Source organism: Eucalyptus grandis, chromosome 6, assembly GCF_016545825.1.
Source record: "Eucalyptus grandis isolate ANBG69807.140 chromosome 6, ASM1654582v1, whole genome shotgun sequence".
Lineage (NCBI taxonomy): Eukaryota > Viridiplantae > Streptophyta > Magnoliopsida > Myrtales > Myrtaceae > Eucalyptus > Eucalyptus grandis.
The window spans coordinates 32,498,110-32,513,657 of NC_052617.1; the positions used below are offsets into that span (position 1 = coordinate 32,498,110).

Consider the following 15,548-nt stretch of genomic DNA (forward strand, 5'->3'; position numbering starts at 1 on the left):
TCTCTCCGTGTGGGAATCTGGTTGGTTTCTTTTCCCCCTTTAAATACGCACAACCAATATTGTACATGTGCCACCATCGACTTGGTGGGACATTGACTGGACAGCATGGCCCGAGTCAAGTCTCTTCTCAGGTGCGAAAGAGGAACTCACTTACCCCGAAGGGAGGAATCTGACGTGCTTGACGAGCGAGTCTCCATTTGAGGACCAAATCCATGCATGGACAAAAGAAGGAAATTTTACAAAACTCTCCTCAGTCTGGAGAAAATTGGAGGCAATGTACATTTTTCTGAAACGTTAATGTTACACAATACTACACGACTTTTAATTTTCGTATATCTGTTAACCTTCCGCTATATTTTCATTAGCATGGAAGTGAAAAAATCCCTATGATATTTTTAAGATGATTAAATAATCAACATTCAGTAATGTGTATTTCAATATGTAGAACGAACATCTTCTTCATACACAAGTCATATACAAATAGTATTGTCAACACCTAAATTTTCGTTCATAAGTCATTCATACATTCCATGCAAATTACGGACCAAGTTCACAGTCAACGACCCTTGACTAAAAACATGGATTTTACTTAATCCTGCACTCACTTTTCTTGCTGCATTTACAAGCTAGAGACATTGTAGCTTGTTGATACCTAAGTTTCCCTTCTCATAAGCCATTCATGCATTAATAAAAATTAGGGATCGAATTTGCTGATGACAGCAGAATTCAACTCCTAACCCAAAACCACATACCTGCGCCCTCTTAAACCCACATTTCTTACTACCTCTCTCTACTTTTAGAAACTAGAGGCATCGTAGTTTTAGGAAGTCGAATGCTACGTTAGGAATTGGGGACTGCTCTTAATAACTTAGACACCATATTTGCCAAGGATCATGAAATTTCACCTCTAAAAAAAAAAAAAATCCACATTGCATGACCTTGCATTCACATTACTTGCCGCATTCATGGCATTTAGGAACTATAAGTATCGTAGTTTTAGGACCTTGAACCCTAGCACTGAATTTAAATTGACATGAGCACTAAAGCTCTTGAACCGATTGATTTCATAAGTGAATTCAACCCTTTCGACTTTTTTGTTTCCTGCTGGTTCATGTACTCTCTAAACACTCATTTAATCTCCATTTCTTGCATCACTTCTTGTCACGATCCTCTTGAACGGGCTATCTAAGAGTAAGATTATCATCCGGATATGAGTTTGATGGATTACCAAGTAGACATTGAGCAGTCCCTCTTGCGAGGTGATGCTTAATTTTGGAATGCTTAATTTTGCATGGGCTTTTTCAAATCCCACTATACACAACTTAGATTCTTCATTTAATTGACTCATTGGATAGTAAGTTTTGGAGCCATCATTAATCTATTATGGGTCAATAAGGAGTCAAGAAAGACATGGGAACCTGACTTACTTCTGCGAACCAAAGATTTCGAGTATGGGGATGTGGTTACGTAAATTTTACCCCAACACCCATTATTGGTAGGGGTGAGTGTTGTTGAAATATCTTCAATTGATTTTGATGATGTCCAAATTATCCTTAATATAATGTTTACTATGGTATATACAAATGTTTATTACAAAGGACCAAGCAAGATCCATGGTATGATCCAGTGGACAGAAAATTGCATTACTTCGTGATATGGATTTCCCATGAATAGTACCAACGGACCCAAAAGATCAACTGATGTCAATGTCTATGACGATAATATCAATATCAGATCATTGGTGCTATGGTAACAATGTACATGTTGATAATGTTTGTTGATTCAATTAATATAGCCGTTGTACTTGTGGATTCACACAATAGCATAATTCAAGTGGAAACAATAAATAGTCTGATAGGTCTGTTAGAGATTGCAATAAAGGACAGCAAATATGCTATTTTTGGGCAGCATGCAAATGTTCTGGACAAAGGATTGTATGGGCAGCGTTATCTCTGGACAACAGCTCAACAGTAACTTTGATAGCTCTTCGCCTCTCTAGTCTACCTCTACCTCCAATGGATAGATAGAAGATCATAGATACCAAATGTTTGAGAGAGAGAGAGAGAGAGAGAGAGAGAGAGAGAGAGAGAGAGAGAGAGAGAGAGAGAGAGAGAGAGAGAGAGAGAGAGAGAGAGAGAGAGATTGTCATATTAAAGATGGTTATTTCACTCTTTTTACTCTCATAAGCACACATTATGATCACGAGCATTGAAACATCACATTAACCTAATCTTTACTTAACATCAACTCATTTTTGCGAAAGATTGTCAAGTTTTCTAAAACAATCTATTCACCTTCCCTCTAAGTCGTATTGTTAGCTTCCAATGGTGAGCACCGGTCCAATTTTAAAACTGGACTGGGCCAAACGGGTTTGGGCTATTCATGGTTCCATCCTTTTGATTCAGTTCCTGGGGTGCAATCGGACCAAACTAACATTATTCAACACCTTCTTAACTTTTGTTTTTTCTTTTATCAAACAACCCTAGTTACGTTACAATAACCCAGAAACTAGGAAACTCTCACTGACATGGGATCTCATATTTGAGCACTATTCTTAAAAGGTAAAAAGACAGCATATCTCCTTCCTTGCAGATTGACGTGGATCTCACACTTGGGTTCCACTTTATCTTTTTCCGAGTGCTACGAACAGACAAGTATCCTACTTGAGGATAAAGTGAAAACACGCAAGATAGAGATTCACAGCGATAAAACATTCCCAAGCTCCTTTTTGCGCAACGATTGAACATCCAAAACTAACAGAAGCCTAAGAACATGCAATGAGCATCTTACATTACAAAAACGAAAGGTAACATGATGTTTCGTGTAATCATAAAAGAAATTACCTAAAACTGGCGAGCTTGCAAACGGAAGTCTGCACCAGTGATGGACTTTTGGTCAGTCTTCTTCAAAATCCGAGCATCACTCAAATACAAGTCTTTCTTCATCTTTGAAGAAAAAGATTTGCGCAGCACTAAATAATTGAAACGTGAGGAACATAACATGACGCACATGATTTAATCTAGTCTATATGAAATTGAATGTAACCTGGATGTATTATGACATGGTCGAAAATATCTGAATGATATAACATGCATGTTCGGATTTAATATGCATAATATAAATCCCTAAGCGCCATAATGGATTTTTTGGTCAAAACACTTCTCAAAATTATTGAACCTCAAGAGTCTTTAAACAAAAAGCCCAACGAAGGGGCATCCAAACATAAAAGATTCCATCAAGATTGGGGAGGACAGGTCACCCATGAAGAAGGAAGGGAATTTGAAAAATAAGCCCACGCGGACCCAATCGGCCACGTGACCGACATTTGACTTACAAACTATGGATCTGTCATCCCAAACTTCTTTTCTTCTTAAGTTTAAATTTCAAAACAAAATAAAAGAATAAAGAGTGTATCTTAAACGATATATTTAATCAACCAATCTATTTAGCTAAGAATGAAATAAATGATGTAATTTAGTTAACAAAACTTATCAAACTAAAAATGAAATTGTGTATTATTTGCTTTAGTTTTGTTCTCATCACTTTTATAATCCAATTTAAAATTTTGATGTCAACAACTCAACAGTTGATTGGTGTTTCCTTTATTTCGTTCTACTTCCAATGTTAACTAGGGGTGAGTAAGTTTGATAAGTTCAACAACTCAGCACTTGTGTGCGATGGCTATTGGCTTCCTAAGCATAGGGCTTAGCCCGTGCTGTCCCAAGCCCATCAATTCACAACTTATGCTTCGAATTTTTAACTCGCAAGTTAATTTCAAATAGAAGTTGCCACTAATCGATTTAGGGTAGATCGATTGGAAATCCAAGTGAAATATTAGGGGAAATATTTTATTTCTGCGCAACTAGAGAAATTAGGATCCAAGAAATATTTTATTTCTGCACAACTAGAGAAATTAGGATATGAGACTTGATTATATTAGTTAATCATTAATGCCCTTCTAGTATCTAATCTTGTTTAAACATCGGGTAAAGCATTTATGCAGCATTTTTTACCAATCACGAATTCTAAAATTCAATTCCTCATCAGTTTAAGGAGATAGAAATCCATGCATCATAAAGGCGTAATTAGAATAAGTCAATATTTGCTTTCAAAAACTTAAACATGATTTCCTTTTTTTCGGACTTTTTTTCTCTCTCTCTCTTTTAAAGATTAACATATGCTTTAAAGGAAAACCACTCAAAGGCTTCTTTTCTTTTTCTTTTTTCTTTTTCTTTTTCTTTTTTCTTTTTTCTTTTTTTTTTTTTTTGCGTTTTTCTATTTTTTTTGGAAAAATGCAAATTATTTTTGATTTTTCTAATTTTTGAAAAAAATTACTGTTTTTTCTTATTTTTCTCTCTATTAACATATGCTTTAAAGGAAAACCACTCAAAGGCTTCTGTTTTTTTTTTCTTCTTCTTTTTTGCGTTTTTCTATTTTTTTATTATTAATATAACATTATATTGTTATAAAAATGACCCGGGTCGGATTCCCGGGTTGGGAAAGACCCGAGTCGTCAACCATCGGCCCGAATGGGCCTGAAGCGTGGGCCCAACCCAGAGCTTCCCCTTTTTGAAGAAGCCCAAGCCCACCTCAATTAAAAGAAATGCCCAGCCCAATATTTATACCAAATCAAGACTGGCCCACTAAAGCAAAAACCCTAGCCCAGAAAGCGCCTCACGCCCGACCCGGTATCCCCTTCGCAGACCCGACTCCTTCGTGCCCCTACTCCCAACGATATGGGACAGAGGTGGTCGAGCTTGTCTCGGCCAGCCACGCGGGCCTCCGCAGGCCAAAAATAACGGACCAATCGGGGCTCGAGATTACGTCGGGACTCAAGCCAAGCATTAAGCAACGCACCGGACCAAAGCTCGCGCGAGTTGGACAGCCGCGAGCTCCAGCGCGGCATGGTCGAAACATCGAAACAGGGCGAAATCAGAGCCCTGGCTTACTATCTCCAGAAGCCCCCCGGCGCTCACTCTCTCTCTCTCTCTCCAGATCTCAAGCCTCTCTCGACGACTTGCTCACTCTCGAGTCTCCCCTGATGTCTCTCCGGGGAAGTCCTCTGAGTTTGCTGCCTCTTCTGTGTCTTTCAACCAAGCTCACACCCGTCCTATTTATACGCGAGGAGCTCAATCGACGGAGGTGGTTCGGCCGCCGGGCCTTGGTGCGTCGACTGGCCTCCCCTCGACCGAACTGGCATCCGATCGACTGCCCTATCCGCGGAGGCCAAGCCTACCGCCGCGAGGTCCTCAGCGCATTGAAGTCACATCCTATCCATCCAGGTCTCTCGCCGATGTCCTTGTCCTTGCGCGTAAGGCACAACGCTAGGGAAGAAGGAAGGAGGAAGGAGGAAGAAGGAGAGAGGGGGGCCGGGCCGGGCTGGAGGAGAGAAAAGGAAGGGGCTGGGCCCTAGGCCTGCGCGGAAAAGAAAAAGGGGCTGGGGTCAAATAGGGTAAAATAAGGGAAAAGTAAATAGAAAATACAACTTAGTAGATGCGGATGATATTAATACTTAGGCAATGCGAAAAATCTTTTTTTGTAGGGCCAAATTAATTCTTAATTTTCTATGTATTTTTAATTCTAAATATTTAGTCAAAATTTATGTGTCAACACTAATTCAGAAAAAAAAATTGAAATACCAATGACTTAATTATTACGTTTCTTGTTAGGAAAAAAAATATCTTCACCTTTGATGACTGAATCAGTTTTTATACAGTAAGTTAATTGATCGAAACTTAGCTACACTTGATCTGTGTTGATTAAATGCAACTCCATCAAAATGAGCTTTTCTGTTCTATTGTTCTTGAGATAAATTAATATAGGTATCACTCAGTCTTGAGCTTTTCTGTTCTATTGTTCTTAAGATTCCTCCTCAATTAGCTGAAATAACTTGCACTCCTTGCTTGACTGACTTGTTGCATCTAATTCTCTTGGGTGCGCCAAGGCCATCCGTGGGGGCCAACAAGCTACGAGAAGGCGAAGGGAGGACCAACGTCTATCCTAGCCTCAGCTATGGAAATGGCATGGAAGGGAAGCCAGGATAAGGCCTAGCTTGGCTTGGCTGTATCTAGTCATAGAGCCTGGCCTGGTTTTGTCGCTGCAAGGCTTTGCTATTGCCATGCCTAGCTGTCACACAGCCTAGCCATGGCCAACTATATGGCAGTATTTTTCGAAGTCTAGGTCTTGAAGTGAATATCATAAAAAATAGCGTATATTTAATGCAATACAACAAAAACTTTGGGATTGTTTATATCATCCTCCCAATAAATGATGTAAAGACAAAGGCAAAGCAACACACTTCATAACATGATAAATCCAAAGACTAGTACCCTATACTTGGAAACATTCAGTGACTATCATTACTTTATACTTGTAAACATGCAAAGATCTTTACCTTATAATCGTAATTTATTCTAGAGGTACAGATAGAGGACCTATGCTAGGATCATTTCATCTTCATCTTCATCGCTGCAGTGCAAAAGCATCTCCACCACCTGTCTCATGGTGAGTCTTGCATCTCTATCTTCCTCCACACACTGAAGAGCCACTGCAACCAAAACTCCAACCATCCTTGTGTCATATTCCCCTGTCAGCCTTGGATCCACAATTTCCTTTATCCATGTTTCCATTGGAATTCCTGTTCTCTTCCTCTCTCTCACCCAAGAAGTCAACCTTTTGCTCTCATTCTCATCACCACCCTCAGTATTTGCAAGCCCTCCTGTTGGACTCCTGCCAGTCACCAGCTCCAACAGAACAATCCCATAACTGTACACGTCTACTTTGGAGGTGATTGGCATATTGTAAATCCATTCAGGAGCCATGTAACCTCTTGTTCCTCTTATTCTTGAGAAGCCTGAATCCTTCAGTCCCTCCCTCTTGAGCATCTTCGACAGTCCAAAATCCGCCACCTTCGGTTGGTACATGGAATCAAGGAGAATGTTATGTGGTTTCACATCACAATGAAGAACCCATTCCAAGCACTCTTCATGAAGATAAGCAAGTCCCCTAGCCGACCCTACTGCAATTTCGAACCTCTTGGACCAATCGAGTTCAGTTGGAGAAGACAAATTTTCCGCTAGGGAACCATGTTCCATGAATTCGTAGATCAAAAGCCGGTGCTTTCCTTCTGCGCAGTACCCCCACATGTCAATCAAGTTCATGTGGTTAAGATTTCCTATGGTGCTAACCTCGGCCAGAAACTCATTCTCACCTTGGTTAGCCTCAAGGAGCCGCTTGACCGCTGCAACCCTGGAATCTGACAACACAGCCTTGTGTACGGTTCCTCCACTTCCTTTTCCTATTTCCTCACTGAAATTCCGTGTTGCCTTCTTCAGCTCGTCGTACGTGAACCGTCTGAATCCGGTCGGTCCAGCGTGGTATCCATCGATGTGAGCTCTACCTTTCTCTCGGCTGGTTCCATGTAAGAAGCACCAAACCGTGAGCACAACAATGGCCTCCGTTCCAGCTATTGCCCCAACGAAAATCAGCAAAATCTTGATTGCCGAACTCTCTTGTCTTTTTTCGTAAGTTCTTGGTAGCAAAACTTCGTTGGCTGGACATTGCAGAGAAGCGTACTCTATCCTCGGTAATTTATAAGAGGAGAGATTGGATTTTGGGAGCCTGAAGTGGATGCCCCCTTCAACACCGGGTGAATATTGGCCATTTAACAGAAGCAACTTGGGGTAACAGTGCAAGTTTTTATATTGGATACCCAAGCAATTGCACAAATCCAAGCATAATTTCTTGCACATCTCGAGTGTGAACATTTTAAAGAAGACGCCTTTGTCATACCCATAAAAATCGGCATGTGGTAACTCGACGAATTCGGTTTCGACTTTGCTGTCACAGAAGCTGTTGAACTTAGGCTTGCATCCTTGAGTCCAGTCGGAAGGATTCTCTCTTTCATATCCGGGAGCACAAATGCAACTTCTTCCCTCTCTAGGGTGGTATGTACACATACTATTAGGTCCACAAGTGCCATGAATTGTGCATAGGTCAGATTTGGCTTGCCATGAAACTGACCACTCCTCTCCTTCGGGCCGACTATAAACTCGAACATTACCATCATAATCGACCGTTAATCTTCTCTGAACTTTTGCACCATAATCGGATGTTAAGAATTTCAAATCATCAGATGAAGTGAAATTCCCGTAAGGATCTAGAATTGCAACTCTGCTATCATTCCAAGATGTTCTTCCCGCGTCCCAACTATTAAGCCATGGATTTGGCCAATAGATACTGGTAATCTTAGGGCCACTAAAAAGAAGACGAAGAAGGTTATCGTTGTCAAAATAAAGCCTGTAATAGCCGGAAGAGAAGTTGTTCTTGCTTCGATGGGAAACAAGCGGGGTGTTCCTAGTGAGATTTTGTAGAGGAAGAAGCGTGTTGGTCGGCGTGTCAAAGCTTTGCCACGAAATGACGTGCTGCTCGTCACGAAGGACAAGATTACCCGTGTCAAGGAGTTGCAGCAACTTCATTGATGATCCGGAGGATGAGCCGGTGCTTGTGGCCCAAACAACCGTACCATCAGCATCGATTAGTACGAGGTCACCATTCTTTCTTAAAGAAAGCTTTGAGGATCTTCCATTGACGGGTTGGTCGCGGTTTGCCATCCAAACGACGGTGCAGTTGTGGATACTGCAAGATGGTTTGCTCAACCAAATGGCAAAGCAATAAGCATTTTCTCCCACGGGATAAAAGCCCGCAGCAAAAGCACCATCTTCCGACGTCAGAGTGTCGTCAGGTTTATCAACTGAAAGGGAGGAGCCTTCGCGCAAAGTGAGACGAACTGAAGTTGTGAGTGGAAAAGGTAAGACGAGGGAGAAACATAGCAAGAGAAGAGCATTTTTCATGGCATTCATAGGATTTCAAGTGATCTCTCATGGGCTATTGCGCTTATTGGGCGTTCCCAAATCTCCCATTTGTTATATAGGACTTGGCGGTGACACATTGGAACTGACTGAGTCTCGGTAAAAACATAAACGTACGGAAATCTATTTAGGAAACAAGAAAGCATACTTTGACCAATGACTAGTACCTTTCTCTTCCCTAATTATGAAAACAACTTGACCGACGGAAGAAGCCAGGTGAACCCGCAATTGATTTTCTGTAGCAATGTCATCCATAGAAAGTTGGACGCATGTATTGATTGTTCCAATCCATAAACTTCCGGATATCAATTGGTGGGACATCGTATTTAATAAGGTTCTAGTCCAGTATGATAACTAAGTGTCGATATGACATAGTACTTTAGTAACTTTAGTACATTGTCCAACATACAAACAGATTGAGTATCAAGGAAACCACGTGCAATTGAAGGCTGAGGAGCCACACATGTAGAACATAAATTCAACGCATGAGAAATGCATAAACTTTGCTCTCACACCATACTAAAAAGTCCAATGCAAAGATTCATATTAGTCAATAAAGAGAAGATTGCATGTATATAAAAGCTTTAATCAAACTAAATATTTAAGTAGCGTAGCATGATACTTTAATAAATTGGACCACTAAAATCTTAACCTCAAATTTGCTCAACATTGACAAGCCTCAAATTTTTGAATGAATTAAGATCTCGTCAATATAATTGAATGATTCCAATTTGATAGGCGAGCTGACTTTAGGACAAACGTGGAGGACTTGAAACTGGCTAATATGACCGTCCATATTGGCCAAAGGGGCGATATCACATCAGGATAGGGGAGACCTTCCACTTTCTCCATTGAAAAAGGATAGAATGGTGTTTTGAAATACTTGAATGAATGAAATATATTTATGAATATTCATTATATGCATCTTATCTAATGTACTTATTATGGTACATTTATATCCTACATTCTAAATACATCTCCCTGCACAATAAATGTCCATCTCTCTATTTAATATATGTATTATTCAATACATTGATATTAATGATAAATGCATTCTTATTTTCTTATAAATAGGAGCTTAGTTTTTTGTCATAGATATAGGGTGATATAGTGAAATTAAAATTTTCCCTTCTGGCTTTCTCTATGATCTTCGGTGTTTAACGTTCTCAAATCAATCTCTCTATTTTTTTTCTATTATATATTTGTAACGCAATATTTTATAAAGAGGACATTTTTGGAGGATCAATAGCTTGATTATCTACCATTTATTACAACGAAAAGATGGATGTCGAAGAGATGGACATCTTGAAAGTAATGACAAACCCTGATAAAAGTAGTGACGTATGACTATATTCTACTATCTTATCAATGGGAATGCAGACTTTTTTATTAAAAAGGATCGGAGTAAACATAACTGGTCAAATTTTATTGAGAGGCGATGAACCCCAAAGAGATTTCGTTTAAGTATAATGAATGAAAATCGCACGATACATCTAGAGACTGGGGCGACCGCATCTACCATCCTCCCTTGGATTCACCTGTGTATGTTATGATGCTTGGTAATGACTTCTTTATGGCCCCCAACCTCAACGGTCAATGGGAAGAAAAAATGGAATCAAATGTAGTTATATTTTTGGATCTGCAAGATCTGTAGTGACATTGTAACATGGGCTACTAGAATTATATATTGGTGTGGTATGAATTAACTAATTAAAAGAAGATCTAGCATCCATTGTGAACCCTAGATGAATAGTTCATCTTTATAATTAGGCATGTTAAAATATTATCTTACATCACTTGACAATTGATTCAACATGCTATTTATATTCATGTAATCTCTCTCCTTCTATTGACTTAAGTTTTTTTCTAACATGATATTAGAATCAATTTCATTCCTACCATATATATGCATCCACCACAATCAGTCAAATTTCACATACCGCTCTCAATCTGACCTGCTTGTGAAAGACATGTTGAATCATTCTCCCATGTCACTTGACGAAGGGGATGTTGAAATGTCATCTACATACATAGATTTGCAGAAATGTCAAAGAAAGGCACACAAACCATATTCATACAGCCAATCGACAATTGATCGTGATCAATGGATTAGACAATATAAGGGTCCATGGGCACAGACTATACGCGAAGTCTCTTCATTCCAAACGTATATTCCCAACGTATCACGCACGTTTGTCCACTATGGCAATCTAAGAGGGCACACAAATGGCACCAACTACTTGGCGGGCAGATTGAATCGGTGGCGTGCCCGAGCCGAGTTTCTTCCACAAGGGCGCCGAGGAAATGACTTGGTCCAAATGACTGAGACGTGACATGCCCAACAGGGTGAGTCTTTATTTGAAGTAGGGGTGAGCATGGTCTGGGTTAGTTGGTCCATTCCCTAACCCTAAGACCAACCCATACAGTGTCGGTCCTCAATTTTTTGGACTAAGGACCGACCTTATTGAGTTAAGGACTGAGGACCGAACCGACCCAATGGATTAGGTCCAATATTAGGGTCAACCCGAAACCAAACGGTAATTCTTTTATTTCATTTATTGTACTCCTTAAAAAAGCAATTGAGGACCGCATTGACCCAATGGATTCGGTCCAATTTCCAGGTGAACCCAGGACCAACTAATAATTTTTTATTTCATTTTTTTTATTCCTTAAAAGGGCAACTGAGGACCATACCGACCCAAGGGTTCGATGATGAGCGAAATCAGTTAAGAAATGCAAGCAGTGAGGGTCAAGTGGGGTGAGCGTGGAACAAAATGAGCATCGAATGTCAAGCAAAGAGCAACAAGCCAAGCGAGCATCGAGCAGCGAGCGGCACGAATGACCCAAAGCGAGCAAGGCGAGTGTCGAGTGGCGAGCAGAGAAGTTATTTATTTCAATTTTGGCAAATTGAATACTAAGAGGATAAATGATATAGAATAGAACTAATACTAGAGGAGAATGCCATAAGGAGCTATTTATGCCTTATTCGACGCTGTGATGACTCCTCACAAAAATATTTTCCCCATTCATAAATTATGACTATTGATACTGTAAAAGACATTAAAAATCTAAGTTATTAAAGAATAATGTAAAATTACTTGAACTCCTCACTAATTAGTTATTTAATGTTATTGACACTATTTATTTTAAGAGTTTATCTATGTAAAAAAATTATAAATAATATATTAGATATATATAGTCGAGTTGGTCGGGGCCAGGGATGACCGACCCGCACAATACTAGCTTTGAATTTAGAAGGCGACCAACTCGGTCTCCCAGGAACCAGGATCGGGGCAGCAGAGTTGGGTTGGTCTAGAATCGGTCCAGGGTTGACCCTGGACTGATGCTCACCCTTAGTTTGAAGCACATGGATGGTCCTGCCTTCCACCATTGATGGAGGATCCCGAACGGCTCTCATCAAGATTTGGACAAAGCTTCGAATGGTCCCTGCCAACAATTTTTCGCTATCTGCGAGAGAAGAGAAGGAAGTGGTCCCGACTAGGTGACCAGCTCACTTAAGGGTCCACATAAATTGTACATCTAGCCCAGTGGTCCCGACTGGGTGACTATAAGTCCGTGTAACGTCCGGCTCAATTTTTTCAATAGATTCATATGGACGCCGTTTCCACAACCTCTTTTCATTAGCATACACTTTTTTTTCCGTATTAATTGATCAAGTCAGCCTCTATTGATTATGGCTCGAAGCTTTACATTTGACTTGGGATCAGCTCATATGCATGCGATCTTTCTCTTTACCGATTTTAGTGGAACCATTTATCAATCTCTTCCCAGGTATGCACACTACTGAACCACATAAGTTTGTAATGCAAGATTTGAGGTGTCACGCGTCATAGGGAACCAAATAGATTGAAAATGTCCACAAGGCATGATCTAGCATACACGTTAATAAAGCATATTACTATCCGGACTTGTCAACATCTGCAACAGGTGAGAAGGCTAAAGGGGCTCGGTAGAGATGTCAATCGATGAGGATAAAGTTGGATTTCTCGCTAAAGTGGAGATTTGTTGATTGTGGCTCGAAGTATTCCCGTTTGATTTGGAATTGTCCCATAAATGTGTTTGATGGACTACTTGGAATGTTTTCGGGGGCAAGAGACAGAGGTCGACCGCGAAGATGCGAGGAAACTGGTCACCTAGTGCTTAGACAAACTAGGCCACTAGGCGGGCGCCTAGCCAAGGATCTGACCAAGTTTGGGTTCTTGAACAAAGCTAACTAGTCTCCCAGACAATGCCCAACAGCTATTGTGATTTTCAGTGCAATAGTTGGGCACTCGAACCTATTTTGGTGGCTGCTCAACCCCAGGCGGCCCCAATCCGAGCTCATTTTATCCCGATTTTCAAAGCTTATTTTTAGAGGAGAAACTTATTAGAACTCTAGAGAGTTTTGAGAGCCATTATCTCAGAGAATTGAAAGCATGAGAACACCCCTCTTTTATGATTGATTCTTTTAAGTTTGGGTGTATCTAAGATTTAGAAACATATAGTGGAATGATCTCATTAATCTTTTCCCATTAGAGTAGCCACAATGTCAAAACACATAAATATGTTGTATTTAGGATCGGTTCTTGACCTAGAGCTAGAAACCGATCCTATGACCTATGGTTCCAAAAGATTGAAAATCAAAACGAACCGGTCAATTCTAAAATCATCAATGTTCAGTTCACCTGAGATCTAGAACATTTTATGTTTGGAGCTAAATTCTTGTACAAAAACGTGAAACTTTCACAATTTCATTACATAAATATTTGGGTAAAATGATTATGTTTTTATTTTTCATGTTGAAGACGGATTTTGTTCTTAATCGGTACAAAAAATAATAAAGAGGCTTCAAAACTGATTTATAATCAATTCATTTCGAGAACCAGACTGATTGAACCGATACCTTAATTGAACAGGTGGTTCCAACTTTGAACCGACAATCAAACCAGTCCTAAGACATTCTAGGTTTGCGGAACCCATAGTTGATTCAATTCTCCCTAGAATCGACCTTGAAATAACCAATCAAGGCCAGTTCGATCCAATTCTCAAGTTGAACGGACCCAATGCTCACCCCTAATTGTGTTCTGGTTTTATTTTAAAAATAAAGTAAAATCATACTCGAATTGTTTATGTTATTGAGGCTTATGCATTTAGTCGTATCAGACTTACACTTTGTTAAGCATGCATTGACATTCAATAACACTTTTTTTTAAGGAAAACTAATGATCTATGAGCTACTACTTTGATATATTTATTTAATTCAAATTTTCTTGTTCTATTCTTTCTTCCACCCAACTTGAAGAGAACAGTTTACTTTTCCTCCAAAATAGCAAAATCGAAATTTAAGAATTAAGTTTATTGTTAATTCTAATCTTTAAAACGTGAAGGCTAAAAAAGAATATTAAAGAAAGGAAGAGATCAAAACTAAATTATTTTACCATTCAATCGGAAGAAAGTTATCAATGTTACTCTCGAACCATGCCCTCAAAAAAATTTCTTTGATTAAATAGAAGTCTGAATGAGAAAAAACTGTAACTAGCTAGATTTTGACTTCCATCAATATAACTTAAAATTTAGACAAAAGAAAGATGCAACTTTTCAAATAACTCGAATTTAACAAGGTTATATCTTCAGCGAATTATTAAATTCATGATTGCAAAGACAATTGTTTTTTCAACTTTGAAACATAGTTTTACTTGGAATAAAAAACGTGTTTTATTTTACTAATTCAAAAGAACACCGGAGATGATTCGAAAGAACACTAGAAACAATTTGATTGATTCCTTTTTGGAAACTCAGCGCAAATACCGTATATGAAGGAGAGAAATGATAAGATTGATTTCAGTAAAAGGGAGAGTGATGGGCAATGTTAACTATTGATATTGAATCGAATCATGTGATTGTGGAGGGTAATTTGATTTTTTAACATAAACTGGTACATTTTAGTGTGGCATCCCAAAATTTCATGGCAATTTCTAGAGGTATTACAACCTATGGAAAAGTGAATGGTTGTGTCGTTGAAGTATGTTGTGGCTATTAAACCGAAGAATTGTAATAGATTAAGGCCGAACACTTTAATGGAAAGATATCTTATGTTCTTGGGTTATCAAAGTTGGTGTTGTAGGATAATTTGATAATGAGAATTTTGTTCTTGGCTATGCACCTTATGCATTTGATTTTATGGATTTATGTTGCAAGCTTTATGGCCAAGTGAATAAGTGTAATTAGGTAATTATATGATGGGTAATTAGGTGATAATTAAAGGGGAAAAATTAGAGAAGAGTGGATTGAATTTTTAGGCCCAAGACCAGCCCCACCATTCGGCCCTTTTGGCCTGGCCTGCGAAGCTCAAAGGAAAGGAGCTGCCATCGACCAAGGGGAGGAGGCCCAGCCCATGAAGCCCATAGGGCTGTTGACAGAAGGAGGGGTGACCCATGAGAGGCCCATCCTCTTGCATGGCAATTACCAAGTGGCAAGGGGAATTATCCAAGTGTCCCCTTGCATGTTTTGTGATGATTACATGCTAATCATGAGGGGAAAGAAACGAAGAAGGGGCAGATTGAGGGGGGGGTCGCACAAGAGAAAGGGGGAAGGAGAGAGAGAGAGTGACCGTCCGAGAGAGAGAGAGAGAGAGTGAAATCGAGAGAGGGAGAGTGATCAAGCGAGAGAAGAAGGGGA

At 39.6% G+C, this 15,548-nt stretch overlaps 1 protein-coding gene across 1 annotated transcript; it reads right to left on the bottom strand.

Moving 5' to 3' along the window:
* Window positions 1-6,434: 6,434 nt before the first annotated feature.
* Window positions 6,435-8,852, bottom strand: LOC104451834 (putative receptor protein kinase ZmPK1). The gene has a single exon (XM_010066413.3). The coding sequence runs from the start codon at window positions 8,850-8,852 to the stop codon at window positions 6,435-6,437; it is 2,418 nt and encodes an 805-aa protein (XP_010064715.3).
* Between the last annotated feature and the right edge of the window lie 6,696 nt (window positions 8,853-15,548).

What these genes read in the sequence shown, in the direction of transcription:
- LOC104451834 (XM_010066413.3), bottom strand. Translation starts at nt 8,852, where the DNA reads ATGAAAAATGCTCTTCTCTTGCTATGTTTCTCCCTCGTCTTACCTTTT.